The 20,485-nt window shown below is 42.2% G+C and overlaps 1 protein-coding gene across 1 annotated transcript in view; it reads right to left on the bottom strand.

Annotated features, from left to right (window-relative positions):
• The window catches only part of UBR1 (ubiquitin protein ligase E3 component n-recognin 1), a gene marked incomplete in the record, with an annotated part of 4,571,807 nt that overhangs the window by 2,332,760 nt on the left and 2,218,562 nt on the right, over positions 1-20,485 (bottom strand). Inside the window, 1 exon segment of the mRNA XM_044074213.1 lies at positions 12,521-12,573. Coding sequence (XP_043930148.1) covers positions 12,521-12,573 — 53 coding nt within the window.

Below are 20,485 nucleotides of genomic sequence, written 5' to 3'. Positions count from 1 at the left end.
CCTCCGAGAAAGGGGGTTGGGAAGACCATCCACCCTTTTGTTTCAGGATTTCTAAGATATCTCCAAAGCAGACACTCCAAACCCTAGCACTAATCCCCATATGTCAGCTCAGATAAAGAGGTCCTGAGGGACCACCGAGCACTGGGGATTCACTCAGCCACACTTGTACTAGGGTTCCAAAGCTTTATGATAAGCCCCTGAGAAGCAAAGGAACAATTTCCAGAAGTTTTTAAATGGGATTGTAAATTACCAGAAACTAGAACAGTAAAGGGCAAAGGATACCCGATACAAGGCAAGCAACACTTGTAGGTTGGAAATCCCATTTCCCATATGGCTAAATAACCAAGGGCTAGAAATTTTATATTTATTTCACATTTGTTTACCAGGAGAGCCTGACGGGGCATAAAACCCTTTTTCAGCGGAGGCCCGGGGAGAAAAGCTCCATTGTTAGTAAACTATTTTGTTAGTAAAAAGAAAACCGCATAATACAATACAGAAAAGAATAGTAACAGACATTCAGAATGGTAAAAAGACTAGAACAGAATAAATTGGTCAAGTGGGAGACAAGACCAATAATCTTGTATAACAATGCTTCTAGAAGACCGTTCTTACAGTAGTAGCAGGTAGTGACACTGTATATAATAAGAGTGCAATTACAATACTTAGTCTTATATACAGGTAGCATAGCAAACTGAAGACTTAAAATCTGATAGATATTAACAGTGAGAAAGAAAAAAAACAACATAAGGTAGTCATACGACTTAAATTCAATGCTCATTACATATGCAATTAAAATTTTAAAATGTTAATGATACAGAATTTAGCTGGCAACCATTGCAAAGTACAAGGAATCAGCTTTAATGTGCTGGTAATGAGTCACTCCATTTCCATTAGTAAATGAGATGTAAAACTCTACAACAGCTGTAAGCAATCAAGTTATAAATATGGCAAGCCCGTGCACATGGTAATACACCAGTCCAAAGGAGGAAGCCATGGTAAGCACCACCACCAAGAGGTCTGCAAATGGTAAAAGATCATAAGTAAGACAGTGCTCCTACAACTGAAAAAAGAAGAGCGGGCAACAGCTGACACCTGGTCTTTTAAAGTTGGCTTGTCATCTATAAATTATCCCTAAATAATGCATCTTCTACACGGACTCTAATTTGTTAACCTACAAAAGTGATGTTAGAGGAAAAACTGGTGCACTTGAATTCCATAAAATGACATGAATTACTCATGGTAACTCTCTTCAGGGTGTTGAGCTTTAATCAGCTGAAGATTATCCAAAGTCAAGGATGTATTCCAAATCTGCTAATAACCTGCATAGGGCAGATAAGACTCCTGTGGGAATAAAAGGTACCGCTGTATGTCATCAGCATAAAAAATCTTACTGCAAGCTTTCCCCAGGTAATACACCCCCAGGGGAAATGTATGCATGGTCAGAATGGAGTCTTTTGATAAGCCGCAGCTGAACAAGTTGAAGAAAGTGAGGTTACTTCCTGTGACTAGTCTCTGTGTACATCATGATATGCAGGAGGTAAACCAGTTCAAGACTACTCCTGTGATTCCTCTGCCCTAGCGCAATTTACTATCATCTCATTTCTTAACTTCCAAAACACTTTTATTCTAAAGCAGTGTGTGTGTGTGTGTATAGGGGAGATGCAAAACACCTTAAGGAAATTAAGATACATAATTTATTCACCTCTCCCTCTGATTAATAATCCTAATCACAGGAACAAATGGGTCTATATTAAATGCTCGAAGCAGCGTTACATCGAACACCTCTTCAGTGACATGTAAACACAGACTGCGCTAAATCGTGAACGTTCAAAACAACGATTTCTTTCCCTGGGAAAGAAATCGCTACCAACAAAAACACAGACAATTTAAAACATAACAGCTATTACCTGCTTTGTGACTTGAATTATTTGTGAACAATTAAACATAAAACCTACTTGTAAGAAATGGTTACACTTACACCTATTTGGCTATTCCTCTAAACAACTATGACTCGGGCATAGAGCTATAATTTTTGTTCCTCTAAGATTTTACAACTTTTCTTCATAAGGTTATACTAGTTAAAGGGCACACAAATTATTAAATATATATACAGACTCCTGATCACAAACTACATGGACTTTACTATACAGTACAGCTGTGTAAAATCACACCATAACAGTAGATGTCCTTCTGCTAACTGCTACAGTATTCTTTACCAAAGGGATTCCCTGTCAAGGGCAGTACATTATCTGGCCAGTATACCAAAGCCTTCTGATTTTATAGACATCATGTGTTACATGTATACTCCCCGCTCAAGGAGAATGACAAAGGTGATGTGCATACCTCAGAATTGAAAAGCACCCAGAGGAACATGTGCATCCAGGAGGAGTAAAAAGAAAGAACAGAGCAGAATGGGAAGGAGGGAGACACCGAATACTACAACAGTGAAGAGAAGGACATTACTGTTATGGTAAGATTTTACAGAACTGTACTATGTCCTTCTATATGACTGCTGCAATATTTTTTTTTACCAAAGGGAGAGTACAAAAGCTTAAGAGGAAACTTGGGAGGAGGAACTCCCAGAAGATACATATGTAGGAAAGATGTGGCAAAGTTACCTCTTGCTTGAAAACAACATCCAATTTGTAATACTTAATGAATGCATGGACAGAAGTCCAAGCAACAGCCTCTAAGATAGAACTGGTATCCCATCCTTTGAAAGAAAATCACAAAAGAAAGCCACAGCCTGGTAGAATGAGCCTCAACAGAGGCAGAAAGACATTTTCTATGAAAGGAGTAACAAAAAGAAATGGTCTTAAAAATCCATGAGGATAAGGCTGGTTTTGAAACAGCCAAACCCAGAGATAGTACAGTTGTGTACCTACCATAAATGTAGATGTTAGAGTGTATTCACTGTTGCAGTCATTACACTTGGGTGATCCTGCTGGCAGGCAACCCACAGTCGGCCCGAGTTCCAAAGTCTTGGTCCGGCATTGGTTGCTGTCGCCTCTTCCCCAACGTCAGTGCACCAGGGGTATAAAAGTTGCAACCGACGCAATTTTCTTCAGTTTCTTGCCCCAGATGTCAGGTGCCCCCAAGATAGTAAGGCTGGAAAGATAAAATTATGCAAAAAAATGCATATATTACTATAAACATTTCCCTCATCTACAAGCAAATACACCACATAGGTTGTATAGAGAAGAGAAGTTCAGAAAAGTCCCAGCAATGGAAGAAAGGGGGATGGTGGGTGGGTAACCTGGACTGCTACAGTGAATACACTCGAACATCTACATTTATGGTAGGTACACAACTGTATTACGTTCATCATGTTTCACTGTTGCAGTCATTAATCTTGGGTAGAATCCTAAAGCTGAGGTTGGGTGGCTGGGTCTAAATTGGATTTGGAGAGGCTAACAAGCCCTGCAGAACTGCAGTGGTAAAGCCTGCTCTGGATTTAGAGTAGAGAGGTAAGTGGCAGTGCTTGGTGAAAGTGTGCACTGAGCTCCAGGTTGCAGCTTCTAAAATGTCTTTGGTTGGTACTCCTCTGAAAAAAGCTGCTGAAGTGGCTGCTGCTCTGGTAGAATGAGGCCTAATTCCCTTAGGCACTGATTTGCCATGTTGTGAATAACAGAAGCGGATGCAGTGTCCTATCCATTTCGAGATTGTCTGCTTTGTAATAGGCTTTCCTTGTGATCCTGCAGCATATGCTACAAACAGTTGCTCAGTTTTTCTGAAAGCTTTTGTTTTGTCCAAGTAGAATCGTAGCCGTCTGTGTATATCCAAAGCATGCAGAAGTCTCTCCCCTTTATTCTGGGGATTTGGGTAAAAAGTAGGTAAATGAATGGTTTGGTTTAAGGCCACATTGGAGACCACTTTTGGCATGAATGTTGGGTTTGTCCTAAGAGAAATCCTGTCCTGATGAAAAATGAAGAAAGGTTCCGCAGCCATTAATGCCTGTAACTCTGAGACTCTTTTTGCTGAAGTTATTGCTAGGAGCAGAGCAGTTTTCCATGAGATTTCTGCTTAATTCGTCTGCCAGTGTATTTTTTGTTCCCGACAGAAACTGTGCCTGCAGATGTACTTGATAGGTCAGTGCTGTGTTCCACAAAGTCATGATTCGTCTGCAGAGGGGGTAGGAATGTGTGCCCCCTTGCTTGTTTATGTATCACATAACTGTGGTATTGTCCATCTTTATTAATAGTTGCCCTGGATGTATTAGGTCCTTGAAAGCTGTCAGCGCATACTGTACAGCTAGCATCTCTTTTTGATTGATGTGAAGATACATTTGTTCCTTGGTCCACATGCCCTGAATACATTTTCCTACCATATGTGCCCCCCAGGCAAAATACGATGCATCTGTTATTGTCTGCCTGGCTGTGGGTAAAGTGAAAGGCTGTCCCTTGTTGTAGTGACAGATCCGGGCCCACCATCGAAACTCCTGTTGTAGGCAGGGAATTAAAGTTATGATTGTCTCCAGGCTGTGACAATGCTAAGTCCAAACACTTTTTAGATACCATTGTAGTTTCCTCATATGTAGTTTTGCATATGGAATTAGTAGAATGCAAGATGCCATGAAGCCCAGAGCCTGCAGAATTTTTCTTGCAGGGACCTGGGTCTTTGTTGCCATCACTTGAAAGTAATGAGTCAGTTGCCTTTGTTTGTCTGGCGTGAGACAAGCCATCTGGGCAGTTGTATTTAAGCTTGCACCCAGGAATATTATCGCTTGAGAGGGCACTACTTTTAATTTCTTTTCATTTACTGTGTACCCTAGGCAAATTAGCAATATTTTTACAAAAGCCAGATGCTTTAGAAGAATGTCCTTGCTCTCTGCTTGAATAAGGCAGTCGTCCAAGTAGGGATATATTTGAATTCCTTTTTGTCTGCAAAATGCAATTAATGGTGTCAGGCATTTTGTGAAGACCCTGGGTGCAGTAGATAAGCCAAAGGGCAGTGCAGAGAATTGGTAATGCATTGAGCCTGCTATGAATCTGAGGCATCTTCTGCAAGATTGTCTGATTGGGACATGCAGATATGCCTCCTTGAGGTCCAAAGTAACTAGCCAAGCCTCCTTGCCCAGCATGGGCAGAAGTTGATGTAGTGTTAACATTTTGAATTTTGGAACATCCAGGAAAGTATTTAGGATTGACAGGTCCAGTATCGGTCTCTAGGCTTTGTCCTTTCTGGGTACTAAGAAAAGTCTTGAGTAAAATCCTTGTCCCTGTTCTTGCTGTGGAACTTTTTGAATATCTCCCATGTCCACAAGAGCAGCAATCTGTTTTTGTGCCTCTGCCCATTGGTTTTGTGGCAGGTCTGGCATACCTTTTGGTTTTGGAAGCATGTGGAAGTGGAACCTGTAACCCTGAGAAACAATATTCAGGGCCCATTGGTCCTGGGTGATCATGTGCCAATTTTTTGAGAAAAGTGCTAGCTTCCCCCCTAGGGGTGCTGTCAAAAGGTAAGTGCTTGGCATCTGCAGAGGGAAGTAATTGGGACTGTTTCTTATAGGGTTGTGATTTGTCTTCCCCTCCTTTGGGGGCTGAAGCACCCCATTGTTTAGGTCTGTAGGAGCCTTGGGGCTGAGATCCGCCTCTTGGGCGTCTGTATCTGCCTCTTTGTGGCCTGTCTGACACTGGAAAGGACCAATTTTTTGAAGGCCAGTTTCTGCTAAATCTAGGTAGTTGAACCTGTAAGAAATCTTTCACGGTCTGCATTGACTTTGGTTTATCCTCCATTTTCTTTAACACCTCTTCTGACTTAACACCAGAGTATCATGCTGTAATGGAGCATCCAATAATTTTACTTTAACATGGTCAGGTAAACTTTGTTCTTTCAACCAAGCATGCCTTCGAACAGAGCCTGTAACTGCGGCTCTACAAAAAGCCTCTAATGAATCAAAACCACATTGCAGAGTATGTTTTCCCACTTGTTCAACTGCATGCAATAAATCCTGCATTTCCTTACTGTCATTACCTTCTGTATTTGAAACCATTTTCTGTTTTAACAATGACATGAGGTACTGTTGGTATTTAAGCATATGAAACTGACAGTTTAAAGCTCTTACAGCTAAAGTAGCAGAAGTATAAACTTTTTTCCCCCATCTGTCCAGAGCTCTGAAATCCCTATCTGAGGGGACAGGATTTTTAACAGTGGAAGCCTTAACCCTTTTAGGACCCTGAGAAATTGTTTCTGGGTCTGCAGCGGGGTTTTTGTAAAGAAATTTATGAGAGTCAGGGACTCTGTAGTACCTGTCTGGCTTGACTGGTGCAAGGGGTAAAGAATCAGGAGACGGACTGGATTCAGAAAAAATATCAAGCACAGGGGGGATAGCCAGGGGCCTGTGCTGAGGCAATAAAAGGAAGTCCCTGAGCCTTTTCTTGGATTCTGAATAATCCTGGCTCTCCCAATGGAAATGCTCCCTCATGGTGTGCATGGTTTCCCCAAAAGAATAATCCTCAGACGGAGAGGCTGAAGGTATGGACTCTTTTGCATCACAGTCCTCATAGGGAGGGAGAGAATATGCCTGATCAGAAGAGGAATCAGAGGAAATGGAAACCTAGTCAGAGGAATCATAACCAGTGTCTTGCCTAGGCCTTTTGTCAAGAGGGAGATGGGAACCCCTGACTAAAGTAATTAGGTGTTCGGTCATTTTAAGCATCTGTTTCTTTGGCATGGATGACTGTTCTGGAGAATGATGCACTTGTTTCCTTGTCTTTAATGGTGTTTTTGACTTTGCCTTTGCTGCTGTAGTGGGCTTAATTGTAAGCTGTGAAGGTCTGAAAACACCCTCAGAAGCCGATGCCTGCTCAGCGGCTCCGGACACATCTGAGGGTATAGTTTCCGTAGGCCCAATACCTTGAGTTTCCACAGGCCTCGGTGTCTCCACGTGGCTGTCGGTTACAGCCTGTGGCTCTAAGGTAGCAGGTGTCAGGGGCTGCGAAAGCGCCTCACTGAGAACAGGCGACTGGCCTAGAAAAGGCTTCGTCGTCAGGTTTGGACCTCGGATGCCTGCCCTTTTCTTTGTCTTTGCGTTTTTTATAAATTCCGGTCGTTTGTTCCAACGGCATTATGTAATTAAACCTTCGGCCAAAATAATGTAAAGCAAAATCAAACCGACATTTAATAGTGTGTTTATTGAATCTAGCACAAAACCGACAACTAGTAACGTCATGGTCAGGGCCTAGGCAAGGAATACAGTAAGAGTGAAAGTACTTATGAGGTATTTGCTTCCCACAAGAAATACAATTATTAACTTTTACTGACATCGGTCTGGAGCAAGAAAAAGTTTCCCCAATGGGGTACTTAGCTTTACTGAAGACTTCGGTTCTGAAACTCAAATTTGAAAATCTCAGGAGTCGGCCAACCGGCACTTGCAAAATGCTTTTGCTTTGGGCACCGCACGGCAAGAAAGACTGAAGAAAATGGCGTCGGTTGCAACTTTGATACCCCTGGCGCACTGACGTCAGGGAAGAGGCGACAGCAACCGATGCAGGACCAAGACTTTGTAACTCGGGCCGACTGCGGGTCACCTGCCAGCAGGATAACCCAAGTGTAATGACTGCAACAGTGAAACATGATGAACATCTGGGATGAAAGAAAATAAAGCTGCCCAGACTTGTGAATGGCATTAGTCTTACAGCAGACCTCCTGTTATATGGTCTCGCTGGGACCAGACCTTAAGTTGGATAATGAATGGCTGGTTAATCAGAAAAAGCATACAAAATAGCATTTATAGGTTATAAATCAGCTAAAACAAGATTTGTGTTGGTATGCATTTTTCTAATGAATATGAAGTCTAAAACTCAAATGTCTGTCATTATTTAGCCCAGAGAAGGTGTTAAGTGTTGTTCCTCTCTGTTGTCTTGTTGCTAGGTCTATGGCAGAAATTTGATGGCCTGTTAAACAGGCGAGAGGTTACAGACAGGCCAGAAAAGAGAGAGTCTACTGTATCTAAATACCTGAGCTGACTATGCAAATCCAAGGTGAAGAACCTTCTCACTAGCAGACTGCAGAGAAGAAAAAAAAGGAGGGTAAATTAATAGAATGATTAAGAGACAATTCCTTAATCACCCTGGGCATAAAAGAAGGATTAGTACGAAGAGACACCTTGTCCCTATGAAAAAAACTGAAGAGAAACACCAATAAGAACCAGTAGTTGAGATACTCTCTTAGCTGAAGTAAGGGTCAAAAGAAGAACAGTCTTCCATGTACAATGTTGTAAGAAAGTGGAAGCTGCAGGCTCAAAAGGAGCCTGAGTCAGTTTTTTAGATCTAAAACTGATGCCCCAGGAAGGTGGAATAGGCTTCCTGGGAGGCCTGATATGAAGAATGCTTTAAAAAAATTACTTGATCTCAAACCCAGAGGCCAGAAAAGGAGTTAATGGCAGAAAAGCAAAAATAGCTGAAAGGTGAACTTTAACAGAAGAATATGTTAACCCAGCACGGAGCAATTCACGCAAATAAGAGAGAACCAGGGGGATCCCTACAGAAAGTAGATCCTGGTTATGAGCAAGGCGCCAAACAGAAAATCTCTTCCATTTGGACACATACAAATCCCTGGCAGTGGACTGCCTGGCCTCCTGCAGAATCCCAAGCACATCCTCATAAAAAAGGTGCCTATAAGGGATCAAAATCCTATCACCCACAATGTCGATTGAAGAGTCAACAAGTAAGAATGGATCAGAGACTCCTTGTCCTACGTCAGTAGGTCAACCTGAGAGGTAAATTGTGGTGATTGCCCCTGGCTAGGTGAAGAAAGGAGAACTAATGCTGTCTGGGGCCAAAAGGGAGTCAGCAACAAGATTTTAGGGCAGTCCTGCTATATTTTGAGCAGGATCTTTAGAATAAGAGGAACGGGATTGAAAGTGTAGAGAAACATTCCCTTGAAGAAAAAGACAGGGCGTCCATTTTCCAAGACACAGGTCTTGAGACTCTGGTCCAAAAACGAGGAAGTTCAAAAGGGAGGCAAAAAGATCTGAGGAGTACCCCACCAATGGACAATGTTCAGAAACATCGCTGTGAAGCACCCATTCATGAGCCTGTGTATTGGACCTGCTCAAAGAGTCTGCCACTACATTTGCTCTGAAAGAATATATATAGCCAGAAGAGTCACTTGATATTGGACAACTAGATCCCAAACTTGAACAGCTAATCTGCAAAGAAGTTAGGAATGACCCCCCCCCACACACACTTGCTGACATACCACATCACTGTGGCATTGTTTGTGAAGCTTTTGAAAGGTATAAAAAAGCAACCGATGTAAGAACACCATAAACTCTATTTATTAAGTACTTTTCGTCCAGCACAGTGGCTGGACTTCATCAGATGTGATGAAGTCCAGCCACTGTGCTGGACGAAAAGCACTTAATAGAGTTTGTGGTGTTCTTACATCTGTTGCTTTTTTATGTTTAATCAGTTTGTGAAGTATTTTTCATTTCAAAGCTTTTGAAAGGCCGCAGAAGAAAGAGGGAGTGAAACGTCTGAAAGGCGAAAAGATGGCTCTCATATCCTTTATGTTGATATGGTCTGAGCTTTGATGAGGAAGCCAGAGACCTTGGACCATGATGGAATCGAAAGAGGCTGCCCACCCCATGTCTGAGGCATCGGCGAACAGTTCCTGGGAGGGGATGGGGGGGCTACAAAATAAAGTCCTGGGTTGAGGGACAGCTGATAAATCTACCACTGAAGCTTGAGTTTGAAGGGATAACATCTGAAAGGAAGGGACCTTCAAAAAGGGGTTGAGTAGAGAAAGATCCAGAATCGGTCTCTATGCGCCTTCCCTTCCTGGGAACATTTTTGGAATAAAACCCTTTCCCCCTCTGGGAAGGGGGCACAGCTTGAATGGCCCTGAAGCAGTTCTGAGAAGAAAGGAAGCTGTTCCTGAGGAGGTTGAGGGATGCCTGGAAAGGAGGAAGGGATTTCCATATCATGAAGTATTCTTGATGGATGAAGGGCAGCGACTCAACCAACTGGAAAGGGGCAAGGAAAGACAAAAGGATAAGCGAACCTAATTGAAGAAAAGAGGGAGCAAACAATTAGAACCTGGCTTGTTTTGAAAATGAGGCTTCTGAGAAGTAGGAATCTGAGTAGACTTAGCAGGGGGATCTCGCCTAGAACCCTTCTTACCTTTGAAAGGATGGCAAGGCTGTCTGTGAACAAAGGCAGGTTTGGATGGATAATTCCTCTGGAACTCAGGTATAGGAAAGAAAAATATGCTTGAATTCCTGAAAGGTTTTACCTTTATTCCAAAGACACTTAAAAAGCTCAGCAGCAGCCTCAGAAGCAAACAGATTCTTATTGTCAAGAGAAGTATCCAACAATTTATCCTTAACATCATCAGGCAAAGGCTGGAAATGAAGCTGAGTGTAACGTCTTACAACAGAATCAAAGGCAGCAGCCCTAGAGGAGGCATCAGCTGCATCACAACTACATTTAATAGAGTGGCAAACAACCTGAAAAACAGAGCTCAGTAAAGAGAAGGTCGAGGCACTCCCTTCAGAATAAGGGAGGTCAGTGATTGCCTGGGAAGCCTGAGAAAGAAGGGTTAAAACATACCTGGTCATGTGGGTCTGGTAATTAAAAGTTCAAAAGGCCAAGGTGGTAGAAGTATATATCTTTCTGCCTAGCTCTTCCATCGCTCTACTATCATTGACTGAAAGAAGTAATTTAGAAGGTGGCAAAAGTTTAGAGGGTTTGTCAGAAGAGATAGACACTACAGAAGGGTCAGCAGGAGGACATTTTCAAACAAACATACTCTCATCGGGTACCCTATAAAATCTGTCAGGTTTCTTAGGGGCTGGAGGTTGAGAATCTAGGGCCACAGAGGCTGCTGAAAAAGCATCTAGAAGAGCAGAGAAGACTGGAAGGACCTCAGAGGGCTTAGGTGACTCCATCTGGAGGAGCTGATACCTCTCTTTTGAATGGCAGAAACCTGAGATTAGTCCCATTTAAAATATTTCATCAAACAAGAAATACTATCCCCAAAGAAGAGTTTTTCCAAGGGAGAAACTGGGCTAATAGAATCCTCCTTCTCTAATCCAAAATCCAAGGTAGAAGAGATCTAAGAGGAATATGCCAAAGACTCTTCTCCAGAATCCAAATCCTCTCCAGAGGAGTCCTGCTCTCTGGACCTCTTGAGTGGGGTAGATGACCAAGGGGGAGCAGGCAAAGAAACCCCTTCGGGAGGCTTTAAGGCCATCAATACACTAAATAACCTCTGAGTAAAAACCTGCCATTCATGCTGAGGATCATTAGCAGCAGGGGAAACATGCTTTTTTTTTCTTTTTCTTTTGAGTAACGTCTGCCCGAAACACCCTAGGAGGTTCAGACCCTGTCTACACTCAACCAATACAGAAATAATGTCCTCCTGAACCAGTATTTGCAGTATTCCCCTCTGCCCCTCTAAAATAATCAGCTGAAGTTCCCCTTCAACATCTGCGGAGCCTATGAAGACGTGCAAGAAGCCAGCTCAATACCGGCCTGGCAGCAGAGAAATCTGACACAATAGCAGGGCGATCCTCTGAGATTTCACCAGCCTGGAGGGGGTGACAGAGAGACATCCTGGGAAGGCGAGACAGCAGCCAGATCAGATCTGAGTTTCTTGGCAGACAGCGGACTTTGAGGACGGGAAGATTCTGCCCAAGCATCTTGCGCCAGCAACTTAAGACACTGGTTCTCCAGGTAATTGGACAAGGAGAAATAACTATGTAGGGTCTTAGGGACAAACACTTGGTGGATAGAACACGCGCACATGGTTGTGAAAAGCAATCAAACAGAAGAGACACTGCTTGTGATGATCCATATAAGGAATATCCCTCCATCACAGACATTTTCCCTTTCTGGATGGCATTTAAAAAAACTCACAAAAATGAAGAAAGAAAAAGTTACGAAAAAACACCACTTATCTGAAACACAGCTCAGTAACAAACACAGAAGGAGCTTTCAGATTGACTATCAATGATGGAAGTTTGGACTGGCAGCAAAGAAGTTCTGAGGTATGCATGTCCATAAATTGCCTTTATGCCTTGCGCCTTGAGTGGGGAGCATACGTGTAATTTAAGTCTATAAAAATGAGAAGGCTTTGGTACACTGACTGGATGTTGGGTCACACTTAGCAGGGAACTCGTTGGTAAAGAATACTGCAACAATGACATGGAAGGACTTCATGTGTTCTGAAAAATAAGCACTCTTCCTTCTGACCTCCTGCTACAATTTTAAGGATTGACTTATGATTTTTAATGCTTACATGTTGAGAGGAATGTACTCAAACTCCACTATAACAACCCTCTTGACAAGTGATTTACTGAACGGGGTAGTCAAGCTGAACTGTCAAGCAAACTCCCTCAATTTCTGCTCATATTTAACATTAAGTAGAAAACGCCCATAAATGCACCCAAGGTACTTCTCAGGTGTGAACTATTTCTGGTCACAGAAAGGTAAATGAAAACAGGTAGCCATTATGCAGAAATGCTTTTGTATCATTTCTACAGACTGCCAAAACAAAACAAACATGCAAGAGTACTAACCTGAACGTAGCCACCTTCTGTATGACCTTTTCTAAACCGGTTTCATGATTTTCCTGTTAAAAAAGAATAAAAAATAACATTCAGTACAACAGCAAAGTTGAACTCTGTGGTAAACATGCTGGTGTACAAAAACAATATCAGCAGAAAGATTGTACTCTAGATAACAGTACCCACAATGCAAATGTGATTACCAGTGGAACAGATGGCTGAAAATAGCCTCATAAGCTTGATGGCATACTGCTGAAGTGACGCAAGACAAGAGAAGCACCGTGAATTTTGCTCCTGGTCCACAGATACATTGTGTATACATTTCCAACTCAATGCTGCAGTACTCAAGGGAGCTATACAATTGCAGCTTATTAACCCGTGAGAGCACACAGTCTAAAGTTGGAAACATACTGTGGACTTGGCAATTTGGAAAGGAATCTATATCCAAACTAAGGGAAAATGTCTCAAAAAGTTGATGCATCAGTAAAAGAACAAATGATGACAAGCAGCCAGAATTTCCCTAACTAATGTAGTTTAATGTAGCATGACTTCTAACCCATATCAGTTTTTAAGAAGTATGGTTCTAAGGAAGGCAAACAAACTACTGCATGTTCTAACCTAACTACTAAACCTGAGAAAAATTTTACAAAGACATGGAAATACAAGTCTAAATTTGTTTATATAAAACAGTAATCAAAACTGTACTGAGAAAAATAAGAGACATAATAACCTGATTAGTTTTGGCTAGACACCAAGTATTCTTTCCAAGGCTTTACAGCTACAGAGCATAACATGAAGTTCTAGGATGTTGCACTAAAATGGGCTCAGAGCTCGAATTCACCTATCAACTTCCCTGAGAGAAACCAGAAAAGCCCTTTAAACAAAAGTTATTCAACATAACTATGCATCTATGTTGTCTGTTTTTCATCCTTTGCCAGCTAATAGATCTCAAATCTGACTTCAGCCACTTCATTAGACTTTGACTCAAGTAGCTTGTACTCCTCACCTAACACATAATCCTCTCCTCCTGAATTACCTCAGATGAAATCTGCCGTCTAGTCAGCCTACCAATTTACACAAAAAAACATACCTAACAATAAGCATACCCCCGATTAAACAATATTTCAGCTAGAACTGGAAGGAAAAGAAGACTGGAACTCATTCAGCAAGGCAGGCAGGAAGCACTCCTAAAGCCATACTAGGAGATCAAATGAAAAACTTCCAAGACAGGAAGGGGAATGGAGGTCAGACAAAAAACAAACACAGATGCATCATTATGGTGAGCACGTAACTTTTGTATCTGATGTCTTTTTTGTCTGTTCCTCAACTGATGGAACAGAGTTCCTAGCTAGAGTAACCCTGGATGGACTTCAAAGGAGGATATTCTGGAGTACCATGGAGCCAAATGCTACCCTATTCCTAGAAAATATGTCCAATTTTTAATGAGCTATAAAGGTATGAGTGTTGGACCAAATAGCAGCTACACAAATGTCATCTGTGGAACCTCTGTACCAAAAAGCAGATGAAGCAGCCATACTTTTGGTGGAATGAGCCTTAGGAGGTTAAGGTAATGACAATCTTAATCTTATACACAAAAGAAATGCAATCAGTAAGCCATCTGGCTAAAGTTACTTTTGAAACCACCTTGCCAGAATTAGCCTTAAAAAGGGAGACAAACAACTGGTCTGACTCTCAGAAATTCTTAGCTCTATGGCGACAGAATCTATGTGCATCCAACATGTGCAACATGTACTCTTCTGTGTTTGAAATACTTGGAAAGAAAATGGGTAGATCAATGCACTGGCTGATAGCCGTGTCTGATGCAACCTTATGTAGAAAGGAAGGATTAGTCTGAAGGGACACACTATCTTATGAAAAAAAACAGATGTGGAGGCTGAGAAGAGAGCACCTGGAGTTCTGACACTACTCCAGATTATGTACTTGCAACCAGAAAAAGGCCACCTTGGCTGAGGGTTCAAAGGGATATAGGGTCGGTCAGACCTTAAAGAAGTACTGTTAAATCTCACAGAGCAGTGCGGTCCTTAACAGGTGGTCAAAGTGAAAAGATACATTAGAGAGAGGCCTTAAATAATCTCAATGAGGCCAAAAAAAAACAGTTATCATTGAAATGAAAATTAGAAATGGCAGTAAGTTAGACCTTAACTGTAGAGTAACTAGCTCCATTATTGAAAATGGGGGCAAGGAAGTCAAGAATAGCTGGGATAGGTGCTGAAATTGGAACTAATTATCTCTGGAAAGCCCTAACAGAAAACTTTTTCTGTTTGTTGTAAGAAATCTTCCTAGAAGAATCCTTCTGGGATGATGTAAGGTTATGAACTGGGGAAGAAATCTTGGACCATCTAGCCATTACTGGAAGTGGAGAAACCATGAGAGCAACTTGAGGGTCCGGATAGCCAGGTATGGTATTCTGTATAGATGAGCTAGAAGGTCCTGAAATGGGCTCAACACCCACTGAAGGTGAAAGTACAGTTGTGTACACTTACCATAAATGTAGATGTTAGAGTGTATTCACTGTTGCAGTCGTTACATTTGGTAATCTGCTGGCAAGTTGCCCTCAGTCAGCCTGATTAACAAAGTCTTGGGTCCTGCGTCAGTTGCAGTCCCTTCTTCCATGACGTCAGGGGGATAAAACATGCAGCCGACACCATTACATCAGTTTTTCTTGCCCCAGAAGTCAGGTGCCCCCCAAATGCGGAGCAAAATATATACGTTATTAAAAACACAAAAATATACCACCAAACAAAAGCAAATACACCAAAAAGGCTTTTAAGCACAGTAAAGGAAAGTAGAGGTATAGTAAGAGAAAAACAGGGGACTGGAGGGAGGGTAACCAGGACAGTGAATACACTCGAACATCTACATTTATGGTAAGTGTACACAACTGTACTATGTTTTTCGTGTTTAACTGTTGCAGTCATTCCATTTGGGTAGATTCCCAAAGCTATGGTTAGGAGGATGGATTTATACAGCATTAGGACCAGCTATTAGGCCCTGCAAAACAGCAGTGGCAAAGCCAGCTCTGGAGTTAGAGAAAAGTGGTAAGTGATAATGCTTGGTGAAAGTATGAACTGAACTCCAGGTAGCAGCTTCTAGAAGATCCCTGGTAGGCACACCTCTGAGAAAGGCTGTAGAAGTAGATGCAGCCCAGGTGGAATGAGATCTGATCCCCTGGGGGATGGGTTTTCCATGGTGCTTATAACAGAAATGAATACAATGGCTTATCAATTTAGAAATGGTTTGCTTTGAAATAGCCTTCCCCTCTGCCCCTGCAGCAAATGCTACCAGCAGTTGTGCAGATTTTCTTTGAGATTTAGTCCTGTCCAAGCAAAATCTAAGCTGTCTGTGTACATCCAATGAATGCAGAATCCGTTCCTCCTTGTTCTGTGGATTGGGAAAGAAAGTTTACAAATGAATGAACTGATTAAGAGCCACACTGGATACCACCTTAGGCATGAAGGATGGATTGGTCTTGAGTGACACCCTGTCCACATGAAAGATGATGAAAGGCTCCACTGCCATAAGGGCCTGTAATTCAGATATCCTTCTAGCTGAAGTGATTGCTAAAAGGAAGGTTGTTTTCCAGGAAAGAAAATTTTAAATCTGCAGTAGCAGCTGGCTTAAAAGGAGGTAGAGCGAGTTTCTCCAATACAAAGTTAAGGTCCCAGGGCAGGGGTTGGAGCTCTCCTGGGTGGTCTCAGGTTTTTGGCCCCTCTGAGATACTGCTTTAGCAGACGATGAGAGAAAAGGGGGGGGGGTTCTGTGTTGTAATGAGCTGAAATGGCTGAGGCATGGATTTTTTTGGAAGAAAAAGAAAGGCCCCTGTGAAGTATCTCAGTTAAGTATTGCAAAATCTGAGGTAAATTGGGCGCTGCTGTACTCTTCCCTTGAGAATGATTCCAGGCACAAAATCTTTTCCATTTGTCAGCATAAGATTTTCTAGTACTAGGTCATTTTGCCTCCAAAAATGACATCCATCACAGGTTTGCTGAGGGATGCTAAGGGGGAATTTAAATGATTAGCCAAGCTGCAAGATTCAATGTTTGGAGCTGAGGGTGCAGACTTTGGTTCTCCTGCTGAGACAGCAAGGAAGGTGTCTTGAGGGCAGCTGCCATGGAGAGATTTGTGAAACACTGCGCAGGAGTGGGTACACCAGTGTTGGCGAGGCCAGTCTGGAGCAATCAAAATAATTTTTGGTTTGTCCTGTTAGACTTAGTAGAACTTTGGAGAGCAGAGGTAGAAGGGGAAAGGCTTTTTTGTGAGGGGTTCTCGTGCACAATTTGTCCAACTGGTAGTTCTGGGGTGAGGCAAAAAGATCTATGTCTGGGCTCCCCCATTTGCGTGTCAACATGTTGAAAATCTGTGCTTCCAATTTCCATTTGTGTGGGTCCATGAGATTTCTGCTTAGTTCATCTGCCAGAATACTCAGCTTTCCTGGCAGGAATTGAGCTTGTAGATGTACTTGGTAGCTCAAGGCTGTGTTCCAAAATGCCATGGTTAGTCTGCAGAGGGGGTAGGAATGGGAATCCCCCTGCTTGTTTATGTACCATATAACAGTGGTATTGTCCATCTATACCATTAGTTGTCCTGGATGAAGGTAGTCCTTGAAGGATGTCAGTGCATTCTGTACAGCTCGCATTTCTTTTTGATTGACATGAGGACGCATTTGAGTTGGGCTCCATTTGCCCTGAATGCACTTCCCTGCCAGATGAGCCCCGCCATGCATAGTCTGATGCGTCTGTAGTTAGGGTTTGGGCGGCCGGGGGTGGTGTGAATGGCAGTCCCTTGTTTTGGTGAAAGACCTCTGCCCACCATAGGAACTCTAGGCGCAGGCAAGGTATGATAGGAATCATTGTTTCCAGGCTGTGTAAGTATGACTGAAGTTTCCTCATATGCAGTCTTGCATATGGAATTAGAAGAATGCAGGAGGTCATGAACCCCAAGGCTTGCAGTATTTGTCTTGCAGATAGCAGGGTTTTTGTGGCCACCTGTTTAAAGTAAGTCACCAAATTAATTTGCTTTTCTGGCGTAAGGAAAGCCATCTGGGAAGTTGTATTCAAGCTTGCACCCAGGAATGTAATTTTTTTGAGAGGGTACCAGTTGTGATTTATTTTTGTTTATGGTGTATCCTAGACAAGTTAGAACCCTTTTTACAAACGCCAGATGTTTTAGAAGAATGTCCTGTTTTTCTACATGAATTAGACAATCGTCCAGGTATGGATATATTTGAATATTTCTTTGTCTGCAAAATGCAATTATTGGAGCCAGGCACCTTGTGAATACCCTGGGCGCAGTAGACAAGCCAAGGGGCAATGCAGATAACTGATAATGCAAGTAGCCTGCTTTGAAGCGTAGGTATCTTCTGCAAGATTCCCCGATTAGGATATGCAGGTAAGCCTCTTAAATCTAGAGTTACCAACCAGGCATCCTTGCCAAGCATAGAAAGTAACTGGTGAAGAGTCAGCATCTTGAATTTTGGAAAGGCCAGAAAGGTGTTTAGAGTAGATAGGTCCAGATTTAGATGCCATGATTTGTCTTTTCTGGGTACCAGGAAAAGTCTAGAACAGAAACCTTGTCCCTTTTCCTCTTCTGGTACTAGTTGAATAGCCCCCATGTTTAGGAGGGAAAGTACTTGTTTCTGAGCCTCTGCCCACTGATTTGGGGGCAGATCTGGCCACCCGTTTGGAGTTGGCAACGTGTGGAAATGTAATCTGTATCCCTGGGACACTATATTTGAAACCCATTTGTCCTGGGATACAAGTTGCTAGTTTTTTGCATGAAGAGCCAGTTTTCCCCCCAAAGGGGCGGCTAAGAGGTAAGTGCTTGGTAATTTTAAAGGAAAGTCATTGAGACAGTTTAACATAGGGTGGTGTCTTGCTATTTCCAGATTTGGAAGTGGAAGCACCCCATTGCTTAGCTCTGAAAGTCCCTTGGGACTGAAACCTGGTGCTTTTGGAATGTCTGGGTTTGGCTTGAGTGGCTCTGGAAGGAGCTGGAAAGGACCAGTTCTTAGTAGGCCAGTGCCTACTAAATCTTGGAGGTTGTACCTGTATGAAATCTTTCATAGTTTGCATAGACTTAGCTTTATCTTCCATATTTTTTAAAACTTCTTCAGCCTTATTGCCAAACAGACGATCCTGCTGCAAAGGAGCATCCAACAGTTTTGCTTTAACATGATCAGGCAGAGATTGCTCCTTAAGCCAAGCATGCCTTCTAAGCACAGACCCAGTAACAGCAGCCCGCAGGAGGCCTCCAAAGAATCAAAACCATATTGCAAAACATAAAACCAAGAACAAGTTAAAAGCACCAATAAAGCAAAGCAGATCCACAACCTGGAAGCTGGCTCTGAAATCCCAAAATGAAAAGTTGATGAAATGCTGATATTCCTTCTTCCGCAAGGCAGAAAATGAAAGGCTGCAACTTACATAATTTAATAACAAACAAAATTCTGGTGCTGAGCTTTTTCAAGATACAATAAAATCAAGCTAGTTGTTCTTTATATACATAGTCAAAACTTGACCAATAATTCAATTAGTAAAAGAGAAGGTTTAATTAACCCTTCAAATTACTTGCTGGTACAAAACCTGCTTGCAGGCAAACCATTACTAAGCACAACTCACTGCAATGTCCAACAAAGTATCTGCATAAACTTAATAAACAATTGTTGGTGTACACACAGATTACCATAAAAATATACAGTGTTAAAAATATGCAATATTAAAACTATGCAATGTTAAAGCAATATTCAAAAGCCAATACTATACACATACTAGTATGTTAAAAATGTTTAAATGTACTGTTTATTCAGCAAAATTATTATTTCTGTATGTAAACCGAAAATTCATAATTTAGCCTTTCTTAACCTCAAGACGCTGCTGATGCTGCAAGCGTCATTGAGTCCTGGTCGCCTTCCTGCATCTAGTCTTAGCTGCCATAGTAACTCTTTGTATTCTAAAAGAGACCCCCAGTCCCCCCCCTTTCATCCAACCTATATTGCAAAACATGTTTTCCAACTTGTTCAGCTGAATGCAATAAATCCTGTAAATCCTTATTTTCCACACAGTCAGAAATCAACATCATTTTCTGTTTAAGCAGTCGCATGATATGCTGTTGATATTTTAGCATATGGAATTGACAGTTTAAAGCTCTGATTGCCAAGGTTGCAGAAGTATAAACCTTTTTACCCCATCTATCCAGCGCCCTGGAATCTATCAGAAGGGGTAGGATTTTTTTGCAGTAGAAGCCTTAATGACCTTGGGCTCCTGAAAAATTATTTCAGGGTCCACAACAGGATTCTTGAAAATGAATTTGTGGGACTCAGGAACCCTGTAGTATCTGTCTGGTTTACTAGGGGCCAGAGGCAGGGAATCAGGGGGCATACTGGATTCTGAAAACACATCATCAACAATGTCTAGTACAGGAGGTATAGCCAAAGGCCTATGCTGAGGAAGAAGGAAATCCCTAAGCCTCTTTTTGGATTCAGAAAAATCCTGACTTTCCCAGTGGAAATGCTCCCTTAAGGTATTTAAAGTTTCCCCAAAAGAAAAATCCTCAGGGGGAGAAGCAGAGGGAATGGAATCTTCTGCATCAGAGTCCTCATAAGTGGGTATGGACAAATCCAGGTCATTAGAAGAGTCAGAAAAAACAGAGTCCTGCTCACAAGATTCCAAATCAAGTTCAGCCCTAGGCCTCTTAGAAGGGGGGGGGGGGGTTGACTACTCCTAATCAGAGTAATTAAATCTTCAGCCATTTTGATCATTTATTTTTTTAGGCATACGGGCCTGAGCATGTGGCCTGGGCGTCAGTTTTTTAAACATCGGTAAGGATTAAGAAAAAGTTTCCACAACGTGGTACTTAGCTTTTAGTTGAAGACTTCGGTTCTGAAACTCGAAAATGAAAATTTCAGGAGTTGGCCGACTGGCACTTGCGAACTGCTTCTGCTTCGGGCACCGAGCGGCA

The sequence above is a fragment of the Protopterus annectens genome, chromosome 6.part0 (genome assembly GCF_019279795.1).
Source record: "Protopterus annectens isolate FY-2018-M chromosome 6.part0, PAN1.0, whole genome shotgun sequence".
NCBI classification, from domain to species: Eukaryota; Metazoa; Chordata; order Ceratodontiformes; family Protopteridae; genus Protopterus; species Protopterus annectens.
The sequence above is the reverse complement of the archived record's forward strand: the minus strand, read 5'-3'. Positions and strand labels throughout refer to the sequence as shown.